This window comes from Arachis stenosperma, chromosome 1 (assembly GCF_014773155.1).
Source record: "Arachis stenosperma cultivar V10309 chromosome 1, arast.V10309.gnm1.PFL2, whole genome shotgun sequence".
In the NCBI taxonomy this organism is placed as follows: domain Eukaryota; kingdom Viridiplantae; phylum Streptophyta; class Magnoliopsida; order Fabales; family Fabaceae; genus Arachis; species Arachis stenosperma.
In genome coordinates, this window is record NC_080377.1 from 11,191,740 (window position 1) to 11,215,326 (window position 23,587).

At 36.3% G+C, this 23,587-nt stretch overlaps 5 protein-coding genes across 9 annotated transcripts; 2 read left to right on the top strand and 3 right to left on the bottom strand.

Annotated features, from left to right (window-relative positions):
* Nucleotides 1–2,162: 2,162 nt before the first annotated feature.
* On the bottom strand, nucleotides 2,163–3,011 carry LOC130975208 (uncharacterized). The gene has a single exon (XM_057900029.1). The coding sequence runs from the start codon at nucleotides 3,009–3,011 to the stop codon at nucleotides 2,163–2,165; it is 849 nt and encodes a 282-aa protein (XP_057756012.1).
* Nucleotides 3,012–7,198: 4,187 nt separating this feature from the next.
* Nucleotides 7,199–10,290, top strand: LOC130961389 (uncharacterized). The gene is made up of 8 exons (XM_057887252.1): nucleotides 7,199–7,507; nucleotides 7,950–8,040; nucleotides 8,215–8,282; nucleotides 8,731–8,803; nucleotides 9,277–9,398; nucleotides 9,478–9,579; nucleotides 9,739–9,838; nucleotides 9,975–10,290. Exons 2-8 carry the CDS (start codon nucleotides 7,957–7,959, stop codon nucleotides 10,149–10,151), a joined length of 726 nt encoding a protein of 241 aa, XP_057743235.1. The 5' UTR covers nucleotides 7,199–7,507; nucleotides 7,950–7,956; the 3' UTR covers nucleotides 10,152–10,290.
* A 736-nt stretch (nucleotides 10,291–11,026) lies between these two features.
* Nucleotides 11,027–17,920, top strand: LOC130940499 (putative pentatricopeptide repeat-containing protein At3g16890, mitochondrial). Of its 5 annotated transcripts, XM_057868676.1 has the most exons (5): nucleotides 13,109–13,147; nucleotides 13,738–13,864; nucleotides 14,903–15,294; nucleotides 15,678–16,670; nucleotides 16,770–17,920. In XM_057868676.1, exons 2-4 carry the CDS (start codon nucleotides 13,845–13,847, stop codon nucleotides 16,325–16,327), a joined length of 1,062 nt encoding a protein of 353 aa, XP_057724659.1. In that variant the 5' UTR covers nucleotides 13,109–13,147; nucleotides 13,738–13,844; the 3' UTR covers nucleotides 16,328–16,670; nucleotides 16,770–17,920. The 5 variants fall into 5 exon arrangements, with proteins under 5 accessions (XP_057724651.1, XP_057724633.1, XP_057724643.1 ...); XM_057868668.1 differs by lacking the exons at nucleotides 14,903–15,294; nucleotides 15,678–16,670; nucleotides 16,770–17,920 and adding an exon at nucleotides 11,027–11,254 and having other exon boundaries at nucleotides 11,621–13,147; nucleotides 13,738–13,831; XM_057868650.1 differs by lacking the exons at nucleotides 13,738–13,864; nucleotides 15,678–16,670; nucleotides 16,770–17,920 and having other exon boundaries at nucleotides 11,027–13,147; nucleotides 14,903–15,112.
* A 462-nt stretch (nucleotides 17,921–18,382) lies between these two features.
* LOC130940524 (uncharacterized) lies at nucleotides 18,383–19,565 on the bottom strand. Its single transcript, XM_057868689.1, has 2 exons — nucleotides 18,828–19,565; nucleotides 18,383–18,667 (listed from the first exon to the last, which is right to left on the bottom strand). The coding sequence occupies exons 1-2, from the start codon at nucleotides 19,534–19,536 to the stop codon at nucleotides 18,510–18,512; spliced, it is 867 nt and encodes a 288-aa protein (XP_057724672.1). The 5' UTR covers nucleotides 19,537–19,565; the 3' UTR covers nucleotides 18,383–18,509.
* On the bottom strand, nucleotides 19,559–22,058 carry LOC130975213 (serine/threonine-protein phosphatase 7 long form homolog). Its single transcript, XM_057900035.1, has 5 exons — nucleotides 21,981–22,058; nucleotides 20,148–20,863; nucleotides 19,973–20,063; nucleotides 19,654–19,851; nucleotides 19,559–19,564 (listed from the first exon to the last, which is right to left on the bottom strand). Exons 1-5 carry the CDS (start codon nucleotides 22,056–22,058, stop codon nucleotides 19,559–19,561), a joined length of 1,089 nt encoding a protein of 362 aa, XP_057756018.1.
* Nucleotides 22,059–23,587: the final 1,529 nt, after the last annotated feature.

Below are 23,587 nucleotides of genomic sequence, written 5' to 3' on the forward strand. Positions count from 1 at the left end.
TTTGCAGGGGGAGGGTATGATTCTAAGAAGAGCAGGATTATCTACTGCTATTTTTTTTCTGTTTCTTTTTTTAGGCAAAGAAAATGAAGGTACCCAGATCTCTCTTACCCTATTTATGCTCTCTCTTTTTTAGGAGCTTGGAGGGTGGGGCACTTCACTTTTCAGAAATATTTTGTACTGCAAATTTCTTAAGATGCATCATTCATAACTTTTGAGTGTATGATTTCTAATGCAGTTTTTTCGTGCATTGCAAGATGCTTGCAGAATAATATAACATAAACATTGGCTCTTGATAACGAAGCCTTTTGGAATTAAAATTCTAACTACTAAAGCTGAAATTAAGCATAGTACTTCTTGACATACTTGAAATTGATGGGGCCAGTGGTTGTTTCATGATCTGGGTCTAGCTGGATACAGTGTCCGTTGGGGTGTACTTCAAAAATAATGTAAGGACTCTCCCATTTAGGATCAACATCTGGCAGGAGAAAATCATCCTTAGGGCAAGCTTTGTTTAGATCTCTAAAATCCACACAGCACCGGATCTGCCAATTCTTCTTTTTCACCAGCACTATGTTGGCTAACCAATAGGGGTGTTGTATTGGTTTGACGAATTTGGTTGCGAGTAACTTTTCGATTTCTTTCTTTACTTGAGCTTCTATTTCATTGGAGAATTTTCTAGGAGCTTGCTTGACAGGAGTTGCTCCTTTCCTCACAGCTAAATTGTGGGTTACCAGGTTTGGATCTAACCCCGGTATTTCATCACAGTTCCAAGCAAACACATCTATGAACTATGTTAATAGTGCTATCAAATCTCTTTTCTCCTTCTCCCCTAGAGCTTTGCACACGAACAAAGGCCTCGGGTGTTCTTCAGTCCCTAAATTAATCTTTTCCAACTCTTCCTCCTTCTGTTTTACTTTATCTTGGAGTTGGAGATGGGTATTTTCTATGTTGCTTTGCAGATGTTCTTTTTCTTGTACACTTAGGATGTCGGGGCCAGGGGAGTTCTGGTAATTTTTCTCCGCTAGACCCCCGAGTTCCTATAGGATACACTACCGATATCCTCCACCTGGGAGAATTTTCTTATGAAGCCCTAGGTCTTCGATTGCTGTTGCTCGTTTTTTGGTGTTTTCTTTTGGTGCTTCCTCTATCAGGGTGTTCTTCCGTACTGCTTTTTGTATGGGTGTTCCGATGGCGCATTTCTGCACAGGCCTTATTTTGTTAACCCTTGGTAACGCAAGCTCTTCATAAAAACTCGCATCCACTAAATGTGCTTCTCCTGCATCAAAGGGTGTTACAGTGGTTGAGATGCTAATATTCTTCCCTCTCCAGCTAGACTTTATGCATTGATGCCAACTTGAAGGAACGCACCGATGTAAATGAATCCATGGACGTCCCAGTAGGATGTGGTAGCTAGAGCTTCCATCCACCACATGAAACTTATTATTGGTCTTTATGGGACCAACTTCCAAGACAACATTAACACACCCTCTAGATTTCACACCCGCTCCATTAAAAGCATTGAGCCCTACTTGAGTAGGCCTTATCTGATCAGCAGAACCTCCCATTTCTAGAAATATATGAGTGGGTATGATATTTACTCCCGATCCAGCATCCACCAAGGCCCTTCTAACCTTCATGCCTTCTACCACTGCTTCCACGTACAATGATTTATTATGGTAGAACTCCCCATTGAATGAGTCAGGGTCCCGAAACACTAGGGCGTTTGCATGGGCCTTTGCTAATCTTGTGAGCGGAGCGTTGACGCCCCCAAAACTTTTTTCATGCTTCTGAATGACTCCTATTAGAGCTCTAGCCACCTCTTTCTGAATGTGGGGTTCCAAGCCAAGTTGGTTGAACATGATTCTATAACCTCGAGACTTCAAAAGACCTCTTGTCAACGTGTCTTCATCCAAAGACTCCTTCATGGTATCCTTCATGGTGACCATCTCTTCTGCTTCATCTACAATCTCTGTTAGCATTATCTCTCCTTCAATGCCTATCATTCCAACATCATGTTGAGGAAAAGGAGTGCTTTTTACACCTTCTTGGTTTTGTTCTCCAATTAGGAGTATCTTTCCTTCCTTCACTTGCCTATGAAACATCGTATTCACCACATAACAATAAGTCAACCCATGGCTCTTATTGCGGTGGACCATGCAATATCATGGATCTCTCAAGTCTTCAGGTGTTGGTGGCTCTCTATCTGTTCTGGGGTTTAATGTTCCATCCTTAAACCATCCATTTACGACAACCATGGCCTGAGCTCTAGAGAGAGGTAGTGGGGGTGGGAGACTGTTTCTCTTTGCACCCCTAGAATAGGAACTCCTTCTGCCCCTGCCATCAGCAGCACACACTTTCAGAGGAGAAACTTTTTTATATCTCCTTCCATTGCGCTTCATTGCCTCGGTTATGTCAGATACTCTCTTTAAGAGCTCAGAGAAAGTGTTTATGTTACTCATAGAAAGATAAATTTGGGATCCATCTTCCACATTTCTAATACACTCGTATACCAATTGTGGCTCTAGGAGAGTGTCTATACAAAGTAAAGCTTGATCTCTGTACCTCTTGACGAACGCTACTAATCCTTCTTCTTGTCTTTGTTTCACTCTCCCCAGATCCATGATGTGCATGGAGGGTTCCTCTTCCAGGAACTTGTTGCAGAACTCCGTCACTAATTGCTCCCATGTGTTGATGCTACTGGCTTTCAACTTGAAATACCATGTGAACGTCCTTTCTGTTAGTGATTTTGAGAACTCCTCGATCTTGAGCTCCTGGTGATTCCTGAACACCCCGAGATCATCCAAGAATGATAGGATGTGTTCTTTGGCACTTCCATTACCATCAAAATTACGAAAGGTAGGTGGTTGGTACCCCTTAGAGTATGATTTTGCCAAAATATGATGCTCGAATGGTGGACTTATCTCCCAAGTAGGTTCACTTGCTTCTTCTTTGCCCTTTAGAATACGTGCCAACTCCCTGCGAGTGACTGGGGTGTTCTTGTCTTCCTCCATATTCTCCTAGTTCGCGAATGGAGGCGGTGAGGGAGTTATATACCTCGTTTGATCTCTAGCCATCATTTCTGTGATCAAAGCTTGCATCTTTGTTTGGTTGTCTATCATATAGTTGTACACATGAGCAGGGATGGTTACATGAGTGTGCATGCCAGCAGTACCTCCAGCATGGGGTGTGAAGAAATAAGCTCCTTCTCCTGCTGCACCCAGATTCTGCTGCTCCATGTGTTCTTCTTCATGGTTGTTCTCGTCCTCATCTTTAGGTGATCCTAAGTTGAGATTGAGGTTCCGAGGAGTTGTTGAACATCGCCTAGGTGGTCGATTCTACCCAAGATGAGTATTGCTAGACTCAGCCATTACGTCGAAGTGTTCCTCCCCAGTGGAATCGCCAGATAATTTGGGTGGATTTTGTGAAAAATAGATTAAGTGAAAAATAATTGTTAAGATGAGAGATTTGGGGTAAGTAAACTTGTGAGGAAAAATACTTCTATTAATGGCAGATAAGCAATACAATAACTAATGATGAGAAAGAGAGGTGGAGAACAAGTGTTGAGACCTCCACTAATGTCACAAGAGGATGAATGAGCTTTGTTTAAAGTGGACAGGGGTTGGTTAATGGTTGTTGAGCGTTTTGGTGGAACACCAGAATGCCAGTTTTTACTCGTGAAGGTGGTGAATGAAATGAAGAATAATGAGAGAAAATTTGGGGAGAGAAAAAGATGGGTTTTTTAACTTCTCAGCTTCATAAGTAAGAAAGGTCTAGAAGAAGGTAAAAGTGAAAAGTGAAGGTGAAAGTCTGGTTGAAGGTCTGTGAAGAAGAAGATGATCGTAATGGTAATGGTGCTTTACAGAGGTGGCTTGAGGTCCTTTTTATAGTGTAAAACCATGATGAAGATGAAATCTATTGTCCAATGGTTTTTAATCTGATATTTGGTTTACTGCTTTTTCCAAAATATCTTTAGGTATTTGTGTCACCTCAAGTCTTGTCAACTGAAAAAGTAGGAAGTTGATTCTCCCACGTTAAACTAAAGCTCCTGACATGTGACATTAGTGAAGGGACATCTAGTTTGGTTTTCTTTTAACTAGATGACACCTTTACACTCCAAATCCAACCAATCCACTTCCACCAATATAGTTCCTACTGAAGAGAAATTCAACTCCTCAAGGTGTTCTTTTGGGTTCCATCCTTTTAGCCCAATACCTTTAGGAGGAACATAACTCTTTTTTTACCATGTTTGTAGGTCATTATAAAAATTAATTATGTACAAAAATGTTTATATTTTTTAGTACACAATCAATTAGTAACCTTTGAAATCCCACATGGATTAATGCAGCACAGAACCCAATGTTTATACGAATTCTGACAGGATTGTTTAATCGCCAAGTTGGATAGTGCTAACTTGTAACCCGAGTAGAGGCACTAAGGTTATGGAACATGGTTGCCTATGCTTGGTTGGGTTGGTGGCTACACCATGTTGGCTTGCCCACTCTAAATTAAGAGTTGAGTCATGATTAGTTGAAAATTTGTTTGTTGATGTTTTTTTTTGATAATAGAACATTATGTGTTTGTCACTATGTGCATTTTAGTTGTTTTTAGTGATGAATTTTAATGTTTGAAGTTGTTTGTAAATTTTTAATATTAAATTATGCATAATTTATTATATGAAATTGTGAAAATTTAAATTTTGTTAAGTTAGAAATTATTGAATTTATATATTTAAAATTATATATAAGTTTTTTAATAATTTTATTCAATATTTAATTAAATTAGTTGAACCAATAAATTATTGAATCAGTGACTTTATTGATTTATTAACCAATTCGGTTTTCGCAACCTTACTATTAATATATTATAGTCATTCCAAACTATGAAATTGAATTTCAAACAAAAATAATTTTTTTTTAAAAGAAATAATTTTTTTTCTCATGTTAAATGGTTTTAAACAAATTCTAAGTATTCTCTTAGAGCATCTCCAATGAAAAAGCCTTGTTACTATTTAGTCAGAGAAAAAAAGAATTGGACCGTTGGAGGGAACTAAAGAGAGTTCCTTCACTTTTTTTTCAAGAAGAGAGAGAGAAGAGGGAGTCCCTCTGAATGGGACTCCCATTAATTAATATACAATTGTCAAGTGACAACTAAATAAAAAATAAATAATTATATAAAATATTAATTAATTAAATAATTATATTAATTAATTAAATAATTATATTATATAATTAAATAATAATTAATTTAATAATATAGAGTTTAATTATATTTTTCTTTGTATTAAGTAATTTAACAAATTAGTGTAACCTCGAATTATTTATTGTGTATTATTGTTATATATGAATTTATTTAATATTAATATCTTTTAATAGTGAATTATTTTTAAATTTAAATATTTAAATTACATTATTAAAAAAATTAAATACGTTAATTACAAGTATTTTAATTAATTAATTAAGTGAGCTACAACAGAGACTAAAGTTAGTTCCTCTTAATGGAGAAGAGAGAGATGTTTTGAGTTCCTATTTATTATTTATGACGCAAAAGCTGATGTGGAGTTACTTTTTATGACAGGTGAGCCATAAACAGGAATTGGGATGAGTTTCCTACTGGAGATGGTCTTAGAGCAACTCAAATGGTAATTATTCTAAGTTCCTCCTCTGACATAAGAGCAACTCCAGTGGTTATGTTTTAGAGTCCCTATTACTGTGGCGTGTCAGAGAAAAAGGAAATCAGCCGTTGGAGTAAGATGAGAAGGAGGTCCTTCTATTGGATCGAGAACAGAGAATCCCTCTAAATAGGGACTCTTGTTGTCCAATAATAACTTGCCACTTGGCAAGTTATTTAAAAAATAAATAATTATATAAAATTTTAATTAATTAAATAATTATATTAAATAATTAAATAATAATTAATTCAGTAATAATTATAATAATTAAATATATTAAATAATTATATTTTTATTTAATTAAAAATTTATATTAATAATTTAAATAATTAAATTTTATTTAATTAAAAATTTATATTAATTATTTATATCATAATTAATATTAAATATTATTTATATTTATATTATTATATTAAATTAGTCGTTGTAAAATTAGCCGTTAGAAATTAGTAGTTACTATGTTACTGTTATTATTAATAAATTAATATTTTGTTACTCTATATATACCACTTAGATACACTTTTATTCTCACACTCTTTATTATATTAATTTCAAGTATTTTAATTAATTAATTAAGTGGGACCATAATAGGGACTAAAGTTAGTTCCTCCTAATGGAGAAGAGAGAGATGTTTTGAGTTCCTATTTACTGTTTATGACGCAAAAGCTGATGTAGAGTTACTTTTTATGACAAATGGGCCATAAACAGAAACTGGGATGAGTTCTCTATTGGAGATGGTCTAAGGACACTTTTGTCCGTTGGAGTACAAACTCAAATGAATTCCTTCACATGGATCAATAACTCTCAGCCCCAACAAAAATTTGACATGTGGAATGTCAATAAAGAAAAGTTAAAATATATATATATATATATAATGATAATTGTATTGTATGCATATATATTATAACGGCTGGTATTACATATAAATGAATTAAAAAATGTTACATATCAATAAATTAAAATATATATTACATACATATTATATGTATGTTAATTAATTTTGTAAATTAGTTTAATTATATTTTTTATATTAAATAATTTTATAAATTAATTTAAATTAATTAATAATTATAATAATTAAATAGACAACAACATAAATAGTTAAAAGAAAATTTGATTAAATATATATGACAATTTTATAATGTTTGTTGTCAATCATAAAATTTAACTATATTTTTTTTATATTAAGTAATTTTATAAATTAATGTAATCTCAAATTATATATTGTGTATTATTATAATATATAATTTTTTTAATATTAATATCTTTTAATAATAAATTATTTTTTAATTTATAAATTTAATTAATATTATTAAAAAAATAATAGTTATATTAATTTTAATTTTTTTAATTAATTAATTAAGTGAAACCACAACAAAGATTTAAAGTTAGTTCTCCCTTTCCTTTTAAGTTCTAATGGAAAGGAGAGAGATATTTTGAATTTATATTTATTGTTTATGACGCAAAAATGACAGGTGAATTATAAATAGGAATTGGAACCGTTTCTACTGAAAATGGTCTTAGTAAAATTTATAAAATGACAAAAATACCCTGATCCCATGTCAAATCCCGGGTTCCTGACTCCGTTGTAACATGCTACGCACATCTCCGGCCACCGCACCCTTTGCACTCTCTCCGCACCTCAAAATCGCACCACCTCCGCTTCCTCCGTCCGCCGTCATACCCTTCTTTTGTTGAAGTTCCTCACAGGAGACGTTCCATTCCAGATCTAAGCCACCATCACCGGAATCGCATTCATTCACCCAACACTGATGAATCCGCTGCTGCTGTCTTTAACAATTTGAAACTCTAAAGACGCAACATCGACTTCCTCTCACGGTTTGTTGAGATTTGAATTGATTTTTCAAATTTGTGTTTTGAAACCCTTTTTGCAAACTAGATTTTGTAGAAACCCTCAATTTATGTGGGTGTTGTTCTGTCTTGTGTAAAGGAGATTTTTGGTTATGTCATTAGAAGGCTTGTAGAAATTCCAATAAGAGTAATAGATAAGTGTAAGAAAATCCTGAGATAGTCATGTTGAAATTATTTCAATGCAGTGATTTATATGTATTTTGTGCAAAGCTTTATGTTGAAATTATATGCGAGTGCGAGTGATAGGAACAAATTTAGACCATTAGATCTTGCATGAATGACCAAGAAAGCTATATGTACAACCCTAGTCTAAGATCTGAGCTATTTTACTTGAAGAACGTGGAGGATTGAAATTCTAGAATTTTTTGGTGAAGGTAATTAATTTTGTTTGTGTACTAAAATGCTACAGGATTTTCATGGGAATCAGTAAAACGGAAGTTAACCTGAGGAGGTTGCTTGCAGCTGCACCTCAGCAACAAAACCAGGCAAAACTTGTTCATGTAAGTTTGAAGGAAATAAGCCTCCACTCTTTAATTTTACTAATATTGAGGTTGTGTTTATCTCAGTAAGCTTGTAAGTTGTAATTGTCTTTAGTTTTCTTGAAATATACTTTTAGTTTCTTGCTGACTCTGGAAAGTGGTAAAATGTAAAATGATCATTTGTTGACTTTGCAGTATGTTGCTACCTTGCGGGAACAATTGGAACAATTGGCTGAAGAGAAGACACCAGAAGGCTTACCGAGGTAATGCACTACATTTGCTTTGCAATTTCTTATACTTAAGAGTCTTAGACATAAGTGAGACAAAGTAACTTCATTGTCTATTCATGAGTCAGAACATCATTTTTCCCCCTTTCATGTCCTTCACTTGGGTTTAAATATAGGAATACCAGAACTTGCTGAAATTCTAAGGATTAGATGGAAGGAGACTAGATATAATATATTTAGTATTCAATACTTCTTTCTTTACTAATATTCATGACCAAGAATGAGTGTGGCCCAATATTGTGCCTAGCATAATAAGACGCCTTATACAATAGTAATCTAAATGACTCACTTTGAACATTGTTTATGTTTAAAAGTAAAACTGGTAATTTATTATTAATAAAAGCTACTATATTCCTGATACATTTATGTGTTCCTTTTACTGAATATTGTGGATTAGTGTTTGTGTCTGACTCTGGTCATGTAGGATTTCAAAGGCTACAATAAATGAGTATTCAGTGAAGATTGAGGCCATTGCATCCAAACTGGTTAACTCTGAGGTGTGTATTTCTAATCTCTTATTTTACTTCAGGGAGATATTGGACTGAAAAAATCTTGGACGCTACGTATAAAGTTCCTTTTTTGTGTTCCAACAAAAGATGGAAATTCAAACTATATGAAGATGGAATTTGCGCATTTGAATTTTTGATAAAGAAAGGAATTCTCATTTTCACTTTGGTTCTAATTTCTAGATTTCTGAATAATTTAACTATGCTCTATAATTACTACCTACTCAGCTAAATAAACACCAACGGCTTTTTTGAACAATGGTGAAAATCAAAATACATAGTATGTGAAAAGTGTATATAAACACTTCATTGCTTGAATTTCATTACTTGGTTGGAATGAATCATGTGGCAGCAAAATGAGCTCCTTTTGATTTGTTTACCATTCTTCTGTATATCCTATTTTATCTTGGTGGAATAGGCAGATTGTCATATTAACCACTTGACATTGCTACTCTTTTACTCAGCCTGATGTACAAGAATCTGATAACAACTTTGAAAGGACCACTGATAAAGAAAACCGCTCTGAAATAGAGGCCAAAAAGCAAATTCCTCTTTCTCCTTCTTCTGGATTAAGAAGAAGATCTGTGTAAGCCCCACAGTGCCTTCTTGCAGCCATATATGTTTGTAGGTTGTTTTATTGTTACTTATCTTTATTCATCGAACAGACCTGCCCCAAGTTCTGAAGATAGACCACATGAGCCTGCCGAGACTGGTCACTCCCCTGTAAAATTGGATGCCGCGGCTCATGCACACATTGAAAAGCACAGGTATTGCTTAATTAGGTTGTAATTTAAAATTTGTTATGTTGGATTTTGGTATTGCGGTTTGGGGAGTCCATAACCTTTACACCTTTTCACTCAAAGTCTATGTTATGTTGTTGTATATTCCTTAATTTTTTTAATTAATCTTCCTTTTATTCTTTGCAGAAAGTTGCAAGAGGATTTGACTGATGAGATGGTTGTGCTGGCAAAGCAACTTAAAGAGAGTAGCCTCATGATGAATCAATCTCTGCAAAATACTGAAAAGGTCTAATTTTCACATATTCAGTTTAGTCTGAGTTTTATAACCGTTAATTAAATTGATCATTTTCTCACCAATCTAGTTAACAGAATGCTACCATTGCATATAGTTGATGTACTATTGTTTGTGGTTTGGGTTGCAGATACTCGACTCGACTGAGAAAGCCATCGAGCATAGCTTGGCAAGCACCGGCCGCGCCAATGTGCGAGCAACAGCAATATTCTCAGAGAGTTCCAAGACTTCTTGCTTCACTTGGCTGCTCCTGTTTGTAATGACTTGTGTATTTGTCATGGTTATACTTCTAATCCGTGTCACTTAATATATGAAAATGACTATACATTATACCTTCCCTAAAATGTAAAGTTCCTTTTCTCCAGGACATCATGAACTTGTTATATATTTGTACTTGTTAGTCTCTCTGCTTAGTAAATGATTGAACAATGTTTTATTTTTTTAAATATCTCACATATTTAAGTCAATTCAATTTTGGTTTATGATTTTCAGTCAGTTAAACGTTTTGATGTGTTACTATAAAAAATATTTTATATACACTAAAAATTAGGCACTAAATTGATCACTATTTATTTATGTATATTTATACATATTGATTTACATAATTTTTTAATTAAATAATTAGTTACTAAAATAATAAAATACGTAATAATAAAATAATGAAATTTGTGACAGATTGATAGTTAAATTTGCTTATAGTAGTATAATAAAAATGTTTTATGAAATATTAAATATGTATTTTTATACACAATAGTTGATTAATACTTAAGCTATCATATTTTGTAAATTATCTATTATTGAAATATTTTTAACGTAGAACGCCTATAATTCAGGCCAATAATGTATGGAATTCGATTTTTCTTTAAATAATTAGAATTTGGCACTCATTTCGGTACATTTAGATTGAGAAAAAATCATTTTTCTTATTTAAATGAGGAGACAAGAAATATATTATTTGAATATATAAAGGTAAATAGAAAATATAAATATGCTATAGAATCAACAAATTTTTTTAATATAATTTGAGTTAGATATACGTGTGATTTTAAATCAATTCTCCAATCATGTGATTAAAAAAAATTAGGATACTATTTGAATAAATTATATTTTATATTAATGACTAATTTTGGTATAAATATAACATAGTCGTTAACTTGTTATTCATACCATTGTCCTGTTAAAGGCGCCACTGTGCAGAGAGAAGTTGGTTGATTCGTTGAGGGAAGAAATATGAGAGTGAGACTGAGACGCTTCTCTTCTTCACCATCACCTCCCAAACACACACTATCTTCTTCTTCTTCTGCGAGTCAACCCTCAAATTCTCCACCCATTGATCACTCTTACATCGCTCGCATACTTTCCAGAACCGATTGGGCTTTGTTGCTCAAACACGAATTCTCCAAAAACAAGGTATCTTTACTCAACCCTCGTTTTGTTGTAAGCATTTTTCAGAATCAAGATAACCCTTTACACTCCATAAGGTTCTACACGTGGGTTTCTGCTGTAAACCCCTCTTTGGCAAATAATCAAACACTTCATAGGGTATTAGGGAACACTCTTTATAGGAATGGCCCTGTTGTTTTGTCTGCTGATTTGATTAAGGATGTTTCTGATTCCGGTTTCCGGGTGTCCGAGGAATTGTTGTGTGTCTTGTTTTGGAGTTGGGGTAGGCTTGGTTTGGCCAAATATTGTGGTGATGTTTTTGGGCAAATTTCATTCTTGGGGATTAGCCCTAGTACTAGATTGTATAATGCACTAATTGATGCATTGGTGAAGTCGAATTCGATTGATCAGGCTTATTTGAGGTTCCAGCAGATGTCGGCGGATAATTGCACCCCAGATCGGATCACTTACAATATCCTCATTCATGGTGTATGCCAGAAGGGGGTGGTGGATGAGGCGCTTCGATTGATCAGGCAAATGAAGGATAGGGGGCATTTCCCTAATGTTTTCACCTATACAATACTAGTTGATGGGTTTTGTAATGCAAGGAGGGTTGATGAAGCCTTCCGAGTTCTTCATACGATGAAGGAGAGTCGAGTTAGTGCAAATGAGGCCACGGTTAGGACGTTAGTACATGGGATTTTTCGATGTATAGAGGATACAAGTAAGGCACTTGAATTATTATCTGATTTTCTTGAAAGGGAGCCTACCCATTTTAAGTTAGGTTGTGATACCATTTTGTATTGCCTGACAAATAAGTCGACGGCGAACAATGTAATTGTGTTTTTGAGGAAAGTGCTAGCAAGAGGCTATGTCCCTGGAAGTTCCATTGTCAATGTCATAATGGTTTGTTTGGTAAAAGGAGCAAATCTTAAAGATACTTGTGAGATGTTTGAAAGTTTCAGAAAACTAGGTTTGAAGCCGGGGGTTGATTCTTATCTTTCACTTCTTGAAGCCTTATACAAGGACGGACAGAGCGAGGAAGGGGATAGAATCTTTGATCAAATGACTGTGGATGGTCTTATTTCGAGTGTTTATGTGTATAACATGATTATTGATTGCTACTGCCGAGCCAAAATGATGGATCGTGCATCAGCGATTTTTAGAGACATGCAGCTTAAGGGATTCACCCCAAACCTTGTGACATTCAATACCCTCATTAATGGCCATTGCAAGGATGGAGCTATAGCCAAGGCACAAGAGCTGCTGGAGATGCTCTTGAAAACTGGACTCAAACCCGATATCATTACTTTTAGTTCTATAATTGATGGACTTTGTCGAATAAACAGGACTGGGGAGGCTTTTGAATGTTTTAATGAGATGATTGAGTGGGGCATCAATCCAAATGCCATTGTTTACAATATATTGATCCGGTCTTTATGTGCCATTGGGGATGTTTCGAGATCAACAAAACTTCTAAGAAGAATGCAAGAGGAAGGAATAAGCCCTGACACATACTCCTATAATGCTTTGATTCAAATTTTTTGTAGGATGAATGACAGTAAGAAAGCCGAAAAACTGTTTGTTTCGATGTCAAGATCTGGCTTAAATCCCGATAGTTACACATACAGTGCTTTTATAGAAACACTGTTGGAGTCCGGGAGATTAGAGGAAGCGAAGAAGATGTTTTACTCGATGGAGGCAAATGGTTGTCCTCCTGATTCTTATGTATGTAATTTAATTATTAAAAAACTGGTTCAGCAAGACTGCTTCGAAGACGCAAAAAACATTGCAGAAAAATGCAGACAGAAAGGAATGTCCTTGAATCCTGTGTTCAATTCATAGAGTCGGTTTTTCGCCAAGTTTCTGAGATGCTGCTATTGTTGAGCATTCTACATGGAATGTATTATTGCCAGACAGGTACCTTCTTGATACTCTTTCGATTATTTGTTAAGAAAATAAAATGATCAAATCAATTGAAGTAGGAAGGGTGAATTAACTTGATAACTAAATAGAATCTATTTGGATTTTGGTGATATCTTTGTTAGCAACCTAAAATGTTAATAGGAGCTTATATGTTTAACATTTATTCTAACATAATCTAAAAAAAGTTTTGGAACTAATTTGGAGTTTTACTTTTTAAATTGAGTTTTAGGGAGGTTATACTGATCTTGTTTGAAAATGCTGGGTTTAAGATGGATCTTCATTTTCTTTTATAGAGAGTTTTATATATAAATGGTATAAACACAAATATGATTATGATTGGACATTGTGGCAATATGTGATTCATATAGTCGACCCTACCTAGTTCGACAAAGCTTATTGGTTGTTATTTAAGTTTATATTGTTTGAGAGAACATTTGAGGGAAACCATGGAGCTAATCTAATTTGTTTATATATCTATTATACATATTGTTACCCCTTAACAACAGATTGAGATTTTTTTTTTTATATTTTTATTGTTATTGCAACTTGATTAGATATGCTTTAACGGTTAAATTTTCTCTCAGCTTTAAATCTGCTGGACTGAAATTGGATTGTGATATTACTAAAATTCTTGGTTTTGAGGATTATGAATGAAACTTTGCCTTTTCTTGAAGCAGCTTGAGCTTAGAAAATGGAAATTACAGAGATTAGGTAAGCTTTTAAAATCATGATATTGTTAAACTTAAACTTATAATCTGCTCGAAAATATAACATGTAAATTGTAACCTCTTAATTTAAAAGGTGTAGCGGCCATTAACACTCTAATTAAGTAAACTAATGATGATTTTTTTTTTAAATATGCTCTAGTGCAGAAATTTTGATTAAAGAAAATGTTAAAATAAAGTGAATAAGAATATTGCTTCCACAGTAGCATCGGCCAGTAAACGCATGTGAAATTTATTATTCCAATAAAGTCATTGTAATTAATTAGGGTCAATTTTATGGATATGGAGCTTGTATGTGAGCTTTTCATTGATATGGAGTTAAGGTGGGTTAGACATGTATGTGGGGCAGAATTTTGGCAGGTTTTGGGAGAAGGATTCGGACGGTCCGAGTTCTTTGTTTGTGACTTTGTTAAACCGGAAGACGCACGGTCCGAGTCGTGGTGGGGGGAAAATGGTTTGTTGAGGAGAAATCGGACCCTGCGAGATGGCATAGGAGAAGCAGAACACGCACGGTCCGAGTTGCGTGCATCGATTGGATTCGGACCGTCCGTTTTGGCTAGGGATGGCAGAACCGGTTTATGAAAACGCATGGTCCGATTTGGTTGCTTAGTATATTTTTGAATGAAGTTAACCTAGTCGGATGGTCCGAGTTGAGTATAGAGTCTATATAAAAGTGTGCAACGAGTTAGTGTTAGGTTACCCTTCTTCTTCCCCTTCTTATGCGCCGCTTCCTTCCTCTGTTTCGTTCTTCTGGATCTCTTATATGCTTGTTCAAAATCAAAGAAGTATGTAGTTAGTGTTATGTTTTTTTTTTGTGAGTAGGAGAAATGAGTGATAGAGTACTAATAAAAGTGTATTATTTTGGTCAAATTTTATTACAAACATCTGAAGGAGTAAAATTTATTTGTGAAAATCCAATAGATGTTGTTATTCCTTTTATCATTTCCTTTGAAGAACTCAAAGGTTTGATCTGTGAAAAGATTGATTCTGAGAGGGCAAAAAAAATATCCTGTGTTCTATACAGATATCCCGTACCGGTATTTGGTGGGTTTGTCCAATTTCAAACAAGATATGTGACGGACGAAGCGAGCATGCAGGAGATGTTTTCAATGTATATTGAAAACCGGGCGCAGATCTCGTTTATCGAGTTGTATGTTGAGTTTGAACAATTTGAGGCAGACCGAAACATTCTACGGGAAGATTATAATAGTGACAGTGAAGAAGAGTTCGAAAGCAACTACGAATGTGTTGGTGCAGATGGAGATGAAGATCATGGTGAGGAAAATATGGATCCAGATGTGACAGAGGTGGCAGATGCACTCGCAAACGATATGCCGTTTGGGGAGCCTTCATTCATGCGAGTTCTGGACTTGGAAGCCATGCATGTTCCGGAGTTTCCGGAATATATGACTGCAGGTACGTTAATAAAAAATAATTGTCTTTTTTATTTATTTATTGAATTATTTATGAATGAATTATTATTTATTACCCATTATTTAAGCATGCGTTGATGTCATGTATGTGTTAGACATTGAACCGGTTGACCTGATCCTATGTAAAAAAAAAAAATAAAAAATAGTAGGAAGTTAAAAAAATAAAAGTCAACATATGTGTTCAGTAATGTTTGAAACATATAACGTTATTTTAAACGAATATAGAACATAGAATTTAATATTTTATTATTATTTACGTTAGGGTCGGATTTATGTCATACTTGATGCAGTTAATATTGATTTTGTATGGTTTTGAAATATATATGTATTTATTGAAATTTTTCCCGATGCTTGTTGTCCTGGCAGAAGTTCCTATTGTCGCAGATGGTGAATTTGCTGTTGGGATGGAGTTTAGTTCCCGGGAAGCTGTTATTAAGGCAATAAAAGAGTATACCATACGACGAAGCGTAGATTACCGGGTGTATGAGTCTGAGCCTTTGACATTTTATGCCAAGTGTACGCAGTATGGGTCAGGGTGTGATTGGCTTATCAGGGTTAGTCTGATCAGCAGGAAGTATTGTTGGGTTATAAGGAGGTATAACGGTAGTCACACTTGTACCAGAGCCACCATTTCACAGGATCATGCGAAGCTGGACTCCATCACAATTGCAGAAGCAATAAAGCCATTGGTTGAAGCTGATCCCTCCTTAAAGGTAAAGTCCGTTATAGCAGAAGTGCAATCGAAGTTTAACTATACTGTTAGTTATCGGAAAGCATGGTTGGCTAAGCAAAGGGCTGTAGAAAAAATATTTGGAGGTTGGGAGGCATCGTACGAAGCGTTGCCTATATGGTTTCAGGCCATGTGTCATAAGGAGCCATCAGCTGTTGTCCATTTTGAGACTATGCCTGCATACCAAGGCGATGACTTGATTGGTCATATTTGGGTACTGCATAGAGTATTTTGGAGTTATTACCCCTGTATCAGGGCATTCAGACATTGTAAGCCAGTTGTCTAGGTGGACGGGACTCACTTGTACGGAAAGTATAAGGGTTGTCTCCTAGTCGCAGTTTCACAGGATGGCAACAACAACATCGTCCCAATTGCGTTTGCTATTGTCGAGGGAGAGACTTCTGATGCGTGGCATTTTTTCCTTAGTAACTTGCGTCAACATGTTGTCACTCGGGATGGTGTGGGACTAATATCCGACCGACACGAATCCATCAATGCAGCTGTGGAACGGAGTAACGGAGCCTGGTCACCTCCTAGAGCTTTTTATATGTTCTGCATCAGGCATATAGAGTCGAATTTTCTGCGGAAATTCAAGGCACCGTACCTCCAAAAATTGGTCGTCAACATTGGTAATAATTTACTAAATTTAAGTAACTTATTAAGAGTAGTTAAATATTAATATTTGTGTTCGACTTTTATAATTTTTATTTTTTTTTCCTATCCTCTAGGATATTCCAGGACGGTGCGGGAGTATGAAGTGCGTTACCAGCGATTACGGGAACGGGGGGAAGCGTATACCAACTGGTTAAATCGAATTCCTCGCGAACAGTACGCATTGGCGTTTGATGGTGGATACCGATGGGGTCACATGACAACGAATCTAGTGGAATGCATCAATTCAGTGTTGAAGGGTGCACGCAATCTTTCTATTACTGCTCTTGTCAAGGCAACATTCTACAGGCTAAACGAGCTTTTCACCAGAAAAAGAGCAGAGGCGGAAGCGCGGATTAATGCTGGCCATGTGTTCTCCGAAGTCGTGACCTCGAAGTTGCATGCAAACCAACTTGCATCAGGAAACATACAGGTCAGTTGCTTTGACCGGCAGAATGAGGTCTTCGAGGTGCGTGAGATGCCAAGCGGACTGGAGTTTGCAGTCGATCTACGCGCCCTTCGATGTGACTGTGGTGAGTTCCAGGTGGACCGGATCCCATGCAGACATGTGTTCGCATGTTGCGCAAACCAGCGACTGGATTGGAAGCTATATGTACATGATGTGTATAAGATGGACCAAGTTCGGCGGGTGTACCGAGCAAGATTTAGGCCACTAGGTAACCCGACGACGTGGCCTGCGTACAACGGTCCTCGCTACGTACCGAATCCGTATCTGAGACGTGTCTCGAAAGGGCGCCCCAGGATGACGCGCTTCTTGAATGAGATGGACACGCGAATGTTACGTCGTCCTAGGCGATGTACGCTATGTGGAGCTGAGGGACACAGTCGTAGTAGATGCCGTCAGTCAGCTGGTAGAACTGCCGACGGAGATGCTCAGTAGGTTCATATTGTGGTAGGTGTAGAACGTCACTATTATGTCATGGGTTGTCATTTTGAGGTAACTTGACCTGATATGTGTAACATTATGTAATGTTTTTCTGATGCTTTTATGTTAAAACGGTTTTTGTCTTCTAATGTTTTCCTTAATGAACCGGCCGGTCTAAGTGCACAGGTCTTCCAACTAAACCGGCCGGTCTAAGTGCACAGGTCTTCCAAGTAAACCGGCCTGTCCGGTGCAATCTGATTTTATGAATGAACCGGCCGGTCCGGTTCAATCTGATTTGATGAATGAACCGGCCGGTCCGGTTCAATCTTATTTATGAATGAACCGGCCGGTACAGTTCAATCTGATTTTATGAATGAACCGGCTGGTCCTGTTCAATCTGATATAATGATTGAACCGACCGGTCCGGTTCAATCCGATTTTATGAATGAACCGGCCGGTCCGGTTCACTCTGATGTTATGAATGAACCGGCCGGTTCGGTTCAATCCGATTTTATGAATGAACCGGCCGGTCCGGTTCACTCTGATGTTATGAATGAACCGGCCGGTCCGGTTCAATCCGATTTTATGAATGAACTGGCCGGTCCGGTTCACTCTGATGTTATGAATGAATCGGCCTTTCCGGTGCAATCTGATTTTATGAATGAGCCGGCCTTTCTGGTGCAATCTGAATGTATAAATGAACCGGCCGGTCCGGTGCAACCTGATTGTATGAATGAACAACAATAATGCGTACATATACAACACCTGTACCTTAATGCGTACTCAATAACAACAATACCTGAATAGTGTCCGTAGTGCATAAATACTCTAAACATACAACATAAATGTAGTGCGTACATACTCTAAACATACAACATAAATACAACATGGTCCACGTGATTACTACTTAAATAAATAAGTTACAACACAACTACTTTCTCATGGCCCACTTCACATCCTTGACTAAATTCTTGCATTTCTTGGCCGCCTTTTTGAAGACAGATGGAGTGTAGCGACTAGCACTGCGACGTGGTGGATCAATCCTCAGATTGTAACCTTTGGAGGTTTCATCTGGAGTGCGTGCATGACCTGTATAGAATTTATAAAAAATAATTAAATTATGCGCAGCAGGTAATCACAGCAAGACATAAACCACGTAAGATTTACTAAAAGTAAAAAATAGATGCCAGTTATGAACAAAAAATAAAAAAGTAATGGAACATGTAAAGTAGAATACATAACATAATACCATCATTACGAGATTCCTCATCCTCGTCGAACTCATCTATTTCATCGTCATCATGATCCTCCTCGTCATCCGGGTCATCTACTAGATACGCATCTGTCTCCCTCTCGAGTGTGTTAGCATCTTCTTCAATGAGTCCCATGGATACACGGTTAGGATTCTGGCTAAAAAAAGCTCCGCGTCCGTCATCACTCCTACTAGAGTCAACCGACACAAACCCCCCAGAAGCAACCGATGATGTATGGCCCGGATACCTCGCATCCAATGAATACCTACCAGCCATGAAGTCAGGCTGTTGGCCATATTGTGGTAGTCCAGGATCTGCAGACATCAACCCAAGCAACTGGCTAAAAGAACCTCCTTCTCCTGTTTCAAATTGTGAGGTACCCCAATATTGTTGACTGATTGGAACTGATGGGGGGAACTGTATTTGAGGTACATAATAGCTTGAGGACTGAGGTTGTTCTTCTGGAATCGGGGTTGGAGGTAATATATGCGGCGAATGTGGCTCTTCTACTTGATTGTCAGCATCCATATCCTGACTACCCTCATCGGTATCCTGATTATCCTCATCCAAATCCTGATCACCTTCCTCCATATCCTGATCACCTTCATCATTATCTTGACCCACAAGATTTGACAAGTTCAAGTGGTCCCCATATTTTGATCGGTACCAATGCATGTAACTATCAAGTAGATCATGTGAAGGCATCGGAAGCTCAGATAGAATGTAGTTATACCTGTTTGACCAATGCATCACCCATTTTGAATGACTCGGTTCCGTGGCCCAATTAAGATTCTTAGGACCCTTCAGGGTTTCTCCATGCGCCTTCTCTAGATTCCGCTCCTGACTAGGTAGTCCCTGAACCAAACCAAACTGTCGCCTAAATCTATCGGTAGCATGCCACTCGACACATTCAAATGATACCAACGGAACTGTAGCACTCCAAACCACCGACTGCATGTAAATTTCAGGAGGAATGATGTTCGGATCCACCCGATCCACAGCATAAGCAACCCAAACAAACTGAAAAAAAAATAAAGGAACCTCAACATAACAGTCCACAAAGCCAATTACAAAGACAATGCTGTATAATTATGTCTCAGACCCTAAACATAAAACTAATACTACTTTCATTAAAACATACCTGCCCTTCCTGAAGTTCATCAAATGACTTCCTAAAGTGAGCTAACTTCATATATCTAAATCGTCGGTCACCACGCTCCCAGTTCCGCCACCTATTATGATACATTCAATTACCTCAACTACCATTACATGAATCATAAATATCAACATACGGGTACATTCTAACAAATTATTACCTGTTTGCTAGTGGAAAACTTCGAGGTTCCCTAGGTAGCGGCGATAGGTATGGCAGCCTGATCCAAGCCCAACAGAGTAGAAGTGTTAGTGGACCATCTATTTCCTTGCAGTTAAAACGGGATGCCCGGCATAATGCCCTGTAGAGATGTGCCAGGCATGCCGCTCCCCAACTATACTGACCAATACTACCAAAATTACGTAGCAAGGGTAGAAATTTCCAATGCACTCCTGCCCCAGACTTATCCCCAAACAAGATCGTCCCAATCAACAACATAATATGGCACCTCACATACCTCTGTATACTGATATCATCAATCAACTGTAAATTTTCTTTTAAATCACGCAGCCAGGTAAGTTTTATGCAACTAGATCTACAGTCAGACATACGCGGTGCAACTCCAAATTGAAGCAAACACTCCGCCTCCAACGCTTCAAAACTGCTCATTGTCATTCCTGTGACCGGAAGACCATCTGTGGGAAGACCAAGAATCATAGCTACATCTTCAAGTGTCACAGCACATTCACCAATGGGAAGGTGGAACGTATGTGTCTCTGGGTGCCAACGTTCAATTAGAGCATTTACCAATGCTTTCTGACACTGCACTATCCCAATCTGTGATGCATGATAGAACCCGGTAATTCGCAGATGATCCTCCACCCTTTCGTTGTACCGATCCGGAGGAAGTGGATGGTTACATGTCAACATTCTTGATTTCTACAAAAAAAAACATAACAAATTACTAATCAAATTATTAAGAATTGCTAACTTACCATCATAAATTTATTGACTGCATCCTTATACAACTAATTCTCGTAACTTCTAAATTTAACTAGTTAATCCTCAAAAGTATTCATAACTGCTAATGAAACTCATTACAAATACATATATTCCTAATCATAAATCTCAACAATATTTACAACATCCACAATAATATCGAACATTAATTAATTACTCTTTTGTTAAAAATGTTTTCCCCTGCAATACAAAATATTAATAAATCCGTATATGCCATCATTCATATTCTAACAACGCTAATAATTAACTTGCTAATAATAATTACTACAATTAAAATTATTTAAATTTTCTCATAAAGAAATATCTAACATGGCTTAATTAAAAAAACCTTTCTAATCAACTCAGCATTAACACTTTACCACAATAATAATAACATCTAACCAAAATTGATAACAGTTACACTTAATTTCTTAAAAACACATTTAACATTGGCTTACAAATAATAATTATACTACAATTAAATAAATTTATTAAAAATTTACATTATGTACTACTTACTACTACAACCAAAAACACAAAATTAAAGAACAACAACAACATAACCATAACAAATTTTCTTATCATGATATATATAATTAATAATCTGTAAAAAAATATTTACATAGAACCTAACAAATATTTCAAAATTAGTCATAACCATTCTATTTATATTCTTCAACTACATATCTCTAACAACTACATAATCATAACAAATTTTCTAATCATGATTTATATAATTATTAATCTGTAAAATAATTTTAAACAAATCTAACAAACAATGAAAAATAAGTCATACTCATTCCATTTATGTTTTTCAAATGCATGTCTAACAACAATATAATCATAAAAAAAATTTTAACCATCATAAATATAATTATTAATCTGTTCAAAATATTTTAAAATAATCTAACTAATACTAATAAATTAGTCATAATCATTATATTTATATTCTTCAACTGTGTATCTAACAACAATCATAATATTGAAATTCTATATTTTAATAATAATTATAACTATAAAAAAATTTAAAAATTCAAAAAATTCAAAAAATACTTACATAATCAGGATCACTGAGATAGTGAATAATATGAAGCTCAGATCGATCAACATCTTTAATTTTTGATTTTTTCCCCATTAATGTTGCTCCTCCACCATGCAAAGTTCAGAGAAATGAAGAAGATGGCTTTGAGGGAGAAAGGTTGGTGGGAGTGAAGTGTGGATTCGGATGGTAAGGGAGCAGGGTTTCTCTTTCTACGTTTATGATGGCTACCGATTAGGGACTCAACGGGGAAGCGCCGCGTGTCCATTCCAGCCATGGACTCGGACCGTGCGACTACACAAACCCAAATCGGACGGTCCGTGAGGCGCGCCATCTCGGAGGGTCCGAGTCCCTCACCATCGTCATCCCCATACACTGGACTCGGACCGTGCGTTTTGTGGCTTAAACTCGGAGGGTCCGAGTCCCAGTCCCCCTGACACCACAACCTGGTTACACACCAGCCACCCCCATATCCTTGTGATACCCCAGCACCAGTACAATATGTAAATTAAAAAGCGTAATTAAATCCTCTCGTAAAATATTCGACTAATACACCTAGTTAGTGGTTAAAGAATTGAAATACATTTCATATTGATTAATCTGGCCTTGATAGAAATGAACGAATGCATACCTAATCTTTGTTGTAGCTTTTGTCAAAGTTAAATGGGTGGTTAGGTAAAAGCCTAGAAGGACTTTATTGAGAAAGGGAATGAGTGATAAGGATAATGTTTACAACAAAATATATTCTTTGTCATCTTGTCTCGTGAGTTGTAACATTTTGGTAACATTTGGTGACATGCAATAAATTGCTCTCAAGGTAGTTCTGCTAGTTAAGTACGAACTATAAATCTAAGTTACAGAATTTACATTCATCGAAGTTAATGACATCAAAGAAACCAAACTACAAAAATAGATTCAATATTTTAATTCAATGTTCAGAAGCTGTTATCATAAAATTAATATTCAGAGTTTAGTGCTTTGTATCATTATAAGGGGAAAGGATCCGGTAACTTCCTCTACACATAAGTAGAATAATACTTTAATATTACATATTCAAATCTTTTTATAAATAAAGTCTAATCAAGTTAAACAATAGAATTTGAAGTAATGCTACCTGTTCATATTCTGGCCCAAATAATAAGTCAGGCTTAAATTAAACTAAAAGGCCCAATTTAGAAGATTGGCCTTCCCCGCCAATCCGGCCTCCACAAAGAGGTCGGAGTCAACACGAGCAGGCGCTTAAACACTTGTCTAAGTGAATAATTGCCTCCATAAATCTCTTTCTCACTTCTAGAAGAGAGATCTTAACAACCCTAAGATAAGAGGACTGTTATTCACCATCAGAAGTAGAACTACTTCAACAGTAATTATTGGCTCAGCTCCTATAAATACCTGACAAACTCAGATACCTTTAAATTCTAATACTCTAAACCTACTTAACCCCTTGCTAACTTAGGCATCGAAGTGTCTTGCAAATATCACCCCCCATTTATTCAAAAACATACGTACAACTAGGACGGCCGTTCCCGAACGTGAACGAGTCGGAGACCACCATCCTTTAACATTTGGGCCTTTCATTCGAGCAAAATCATTCGGTTTCAGATAAGCCCCGAAACACTACCCAT

Excerpts from the sequence above, each read along its gene's own strand:
- LOC130975208 (XM_057900029.1), bottom strand. The coding sequence starts at position 3,011 with ATGGAGGAAGACAAGAACACCCCAGTCACTCGCAGGGAGTTGGCACGT.
- LOC130961389 (XM_057887252.1), top strand. The coding sequence starts at position 7,957 with ATGGGAATCAGTAAAACGGAAGTTAACCTGAGGAGGTTGCTTGCAGCT. Across the intron at positions 8,283-8,730 it reads ACACCAGAAGGCTTACCGAG|GATTTCAAAGGCTACAATAA; the intron begins GTAATGCACTAC and ends CTGGTCATGTAG. Across the intron at positions 8,804-9,276 it reads CCAAACTGGTTAACTCTGAG|CCTGATGTACAAGAATCTGA; the intron begins GTGTGTATTTCT and ends TCTTTTACTCAG.
- LOC130940499 (XM_057868650.1), top strand. The coding sequence starts at position 11,075 with ATGAGAGTGAGACTGAGACGCTTCTCTTCTTCACCATCACCTCCCAAA.
- LOC130940524 (XM_057868689.1), bottom strand. The coding sequence starts at position 19,536 with ATGCCTTCACATGATCTACTTGATAGTTACATGCATTGGTACCGATCA. Across the intron at positions 18,668-18,827 it reads TGAGGAATCTCGTAATGATG|GTCATGCACGCACTCCAGAT; the intron begins GTATTATGTTAT and ends AATTCTATACAG.
- LOC130975213 (XM_057900035.1), bottom strand. The coding sequence starts at position 22,058 with ATGGGGAAAAAATCAAAAATTAAAGATGTTGATCGATCTGAGCTTCAT. Across the intron at positions 20,864-21,980 it reads ATCTCAGTGATCCTGATTAT|AAATCAAGAATGTTGACATG; the intron begins GTAAGTATTTTT and ends TTTTTTTTGTAG. Across the intron at positions 20,064-20,147 it reads AGTTTTCCACTAGCAAACAG|GTGGCGGAACTGGGAGCGTG; the intron begins GTAATAATTTGT and ends GTATCATAATAG.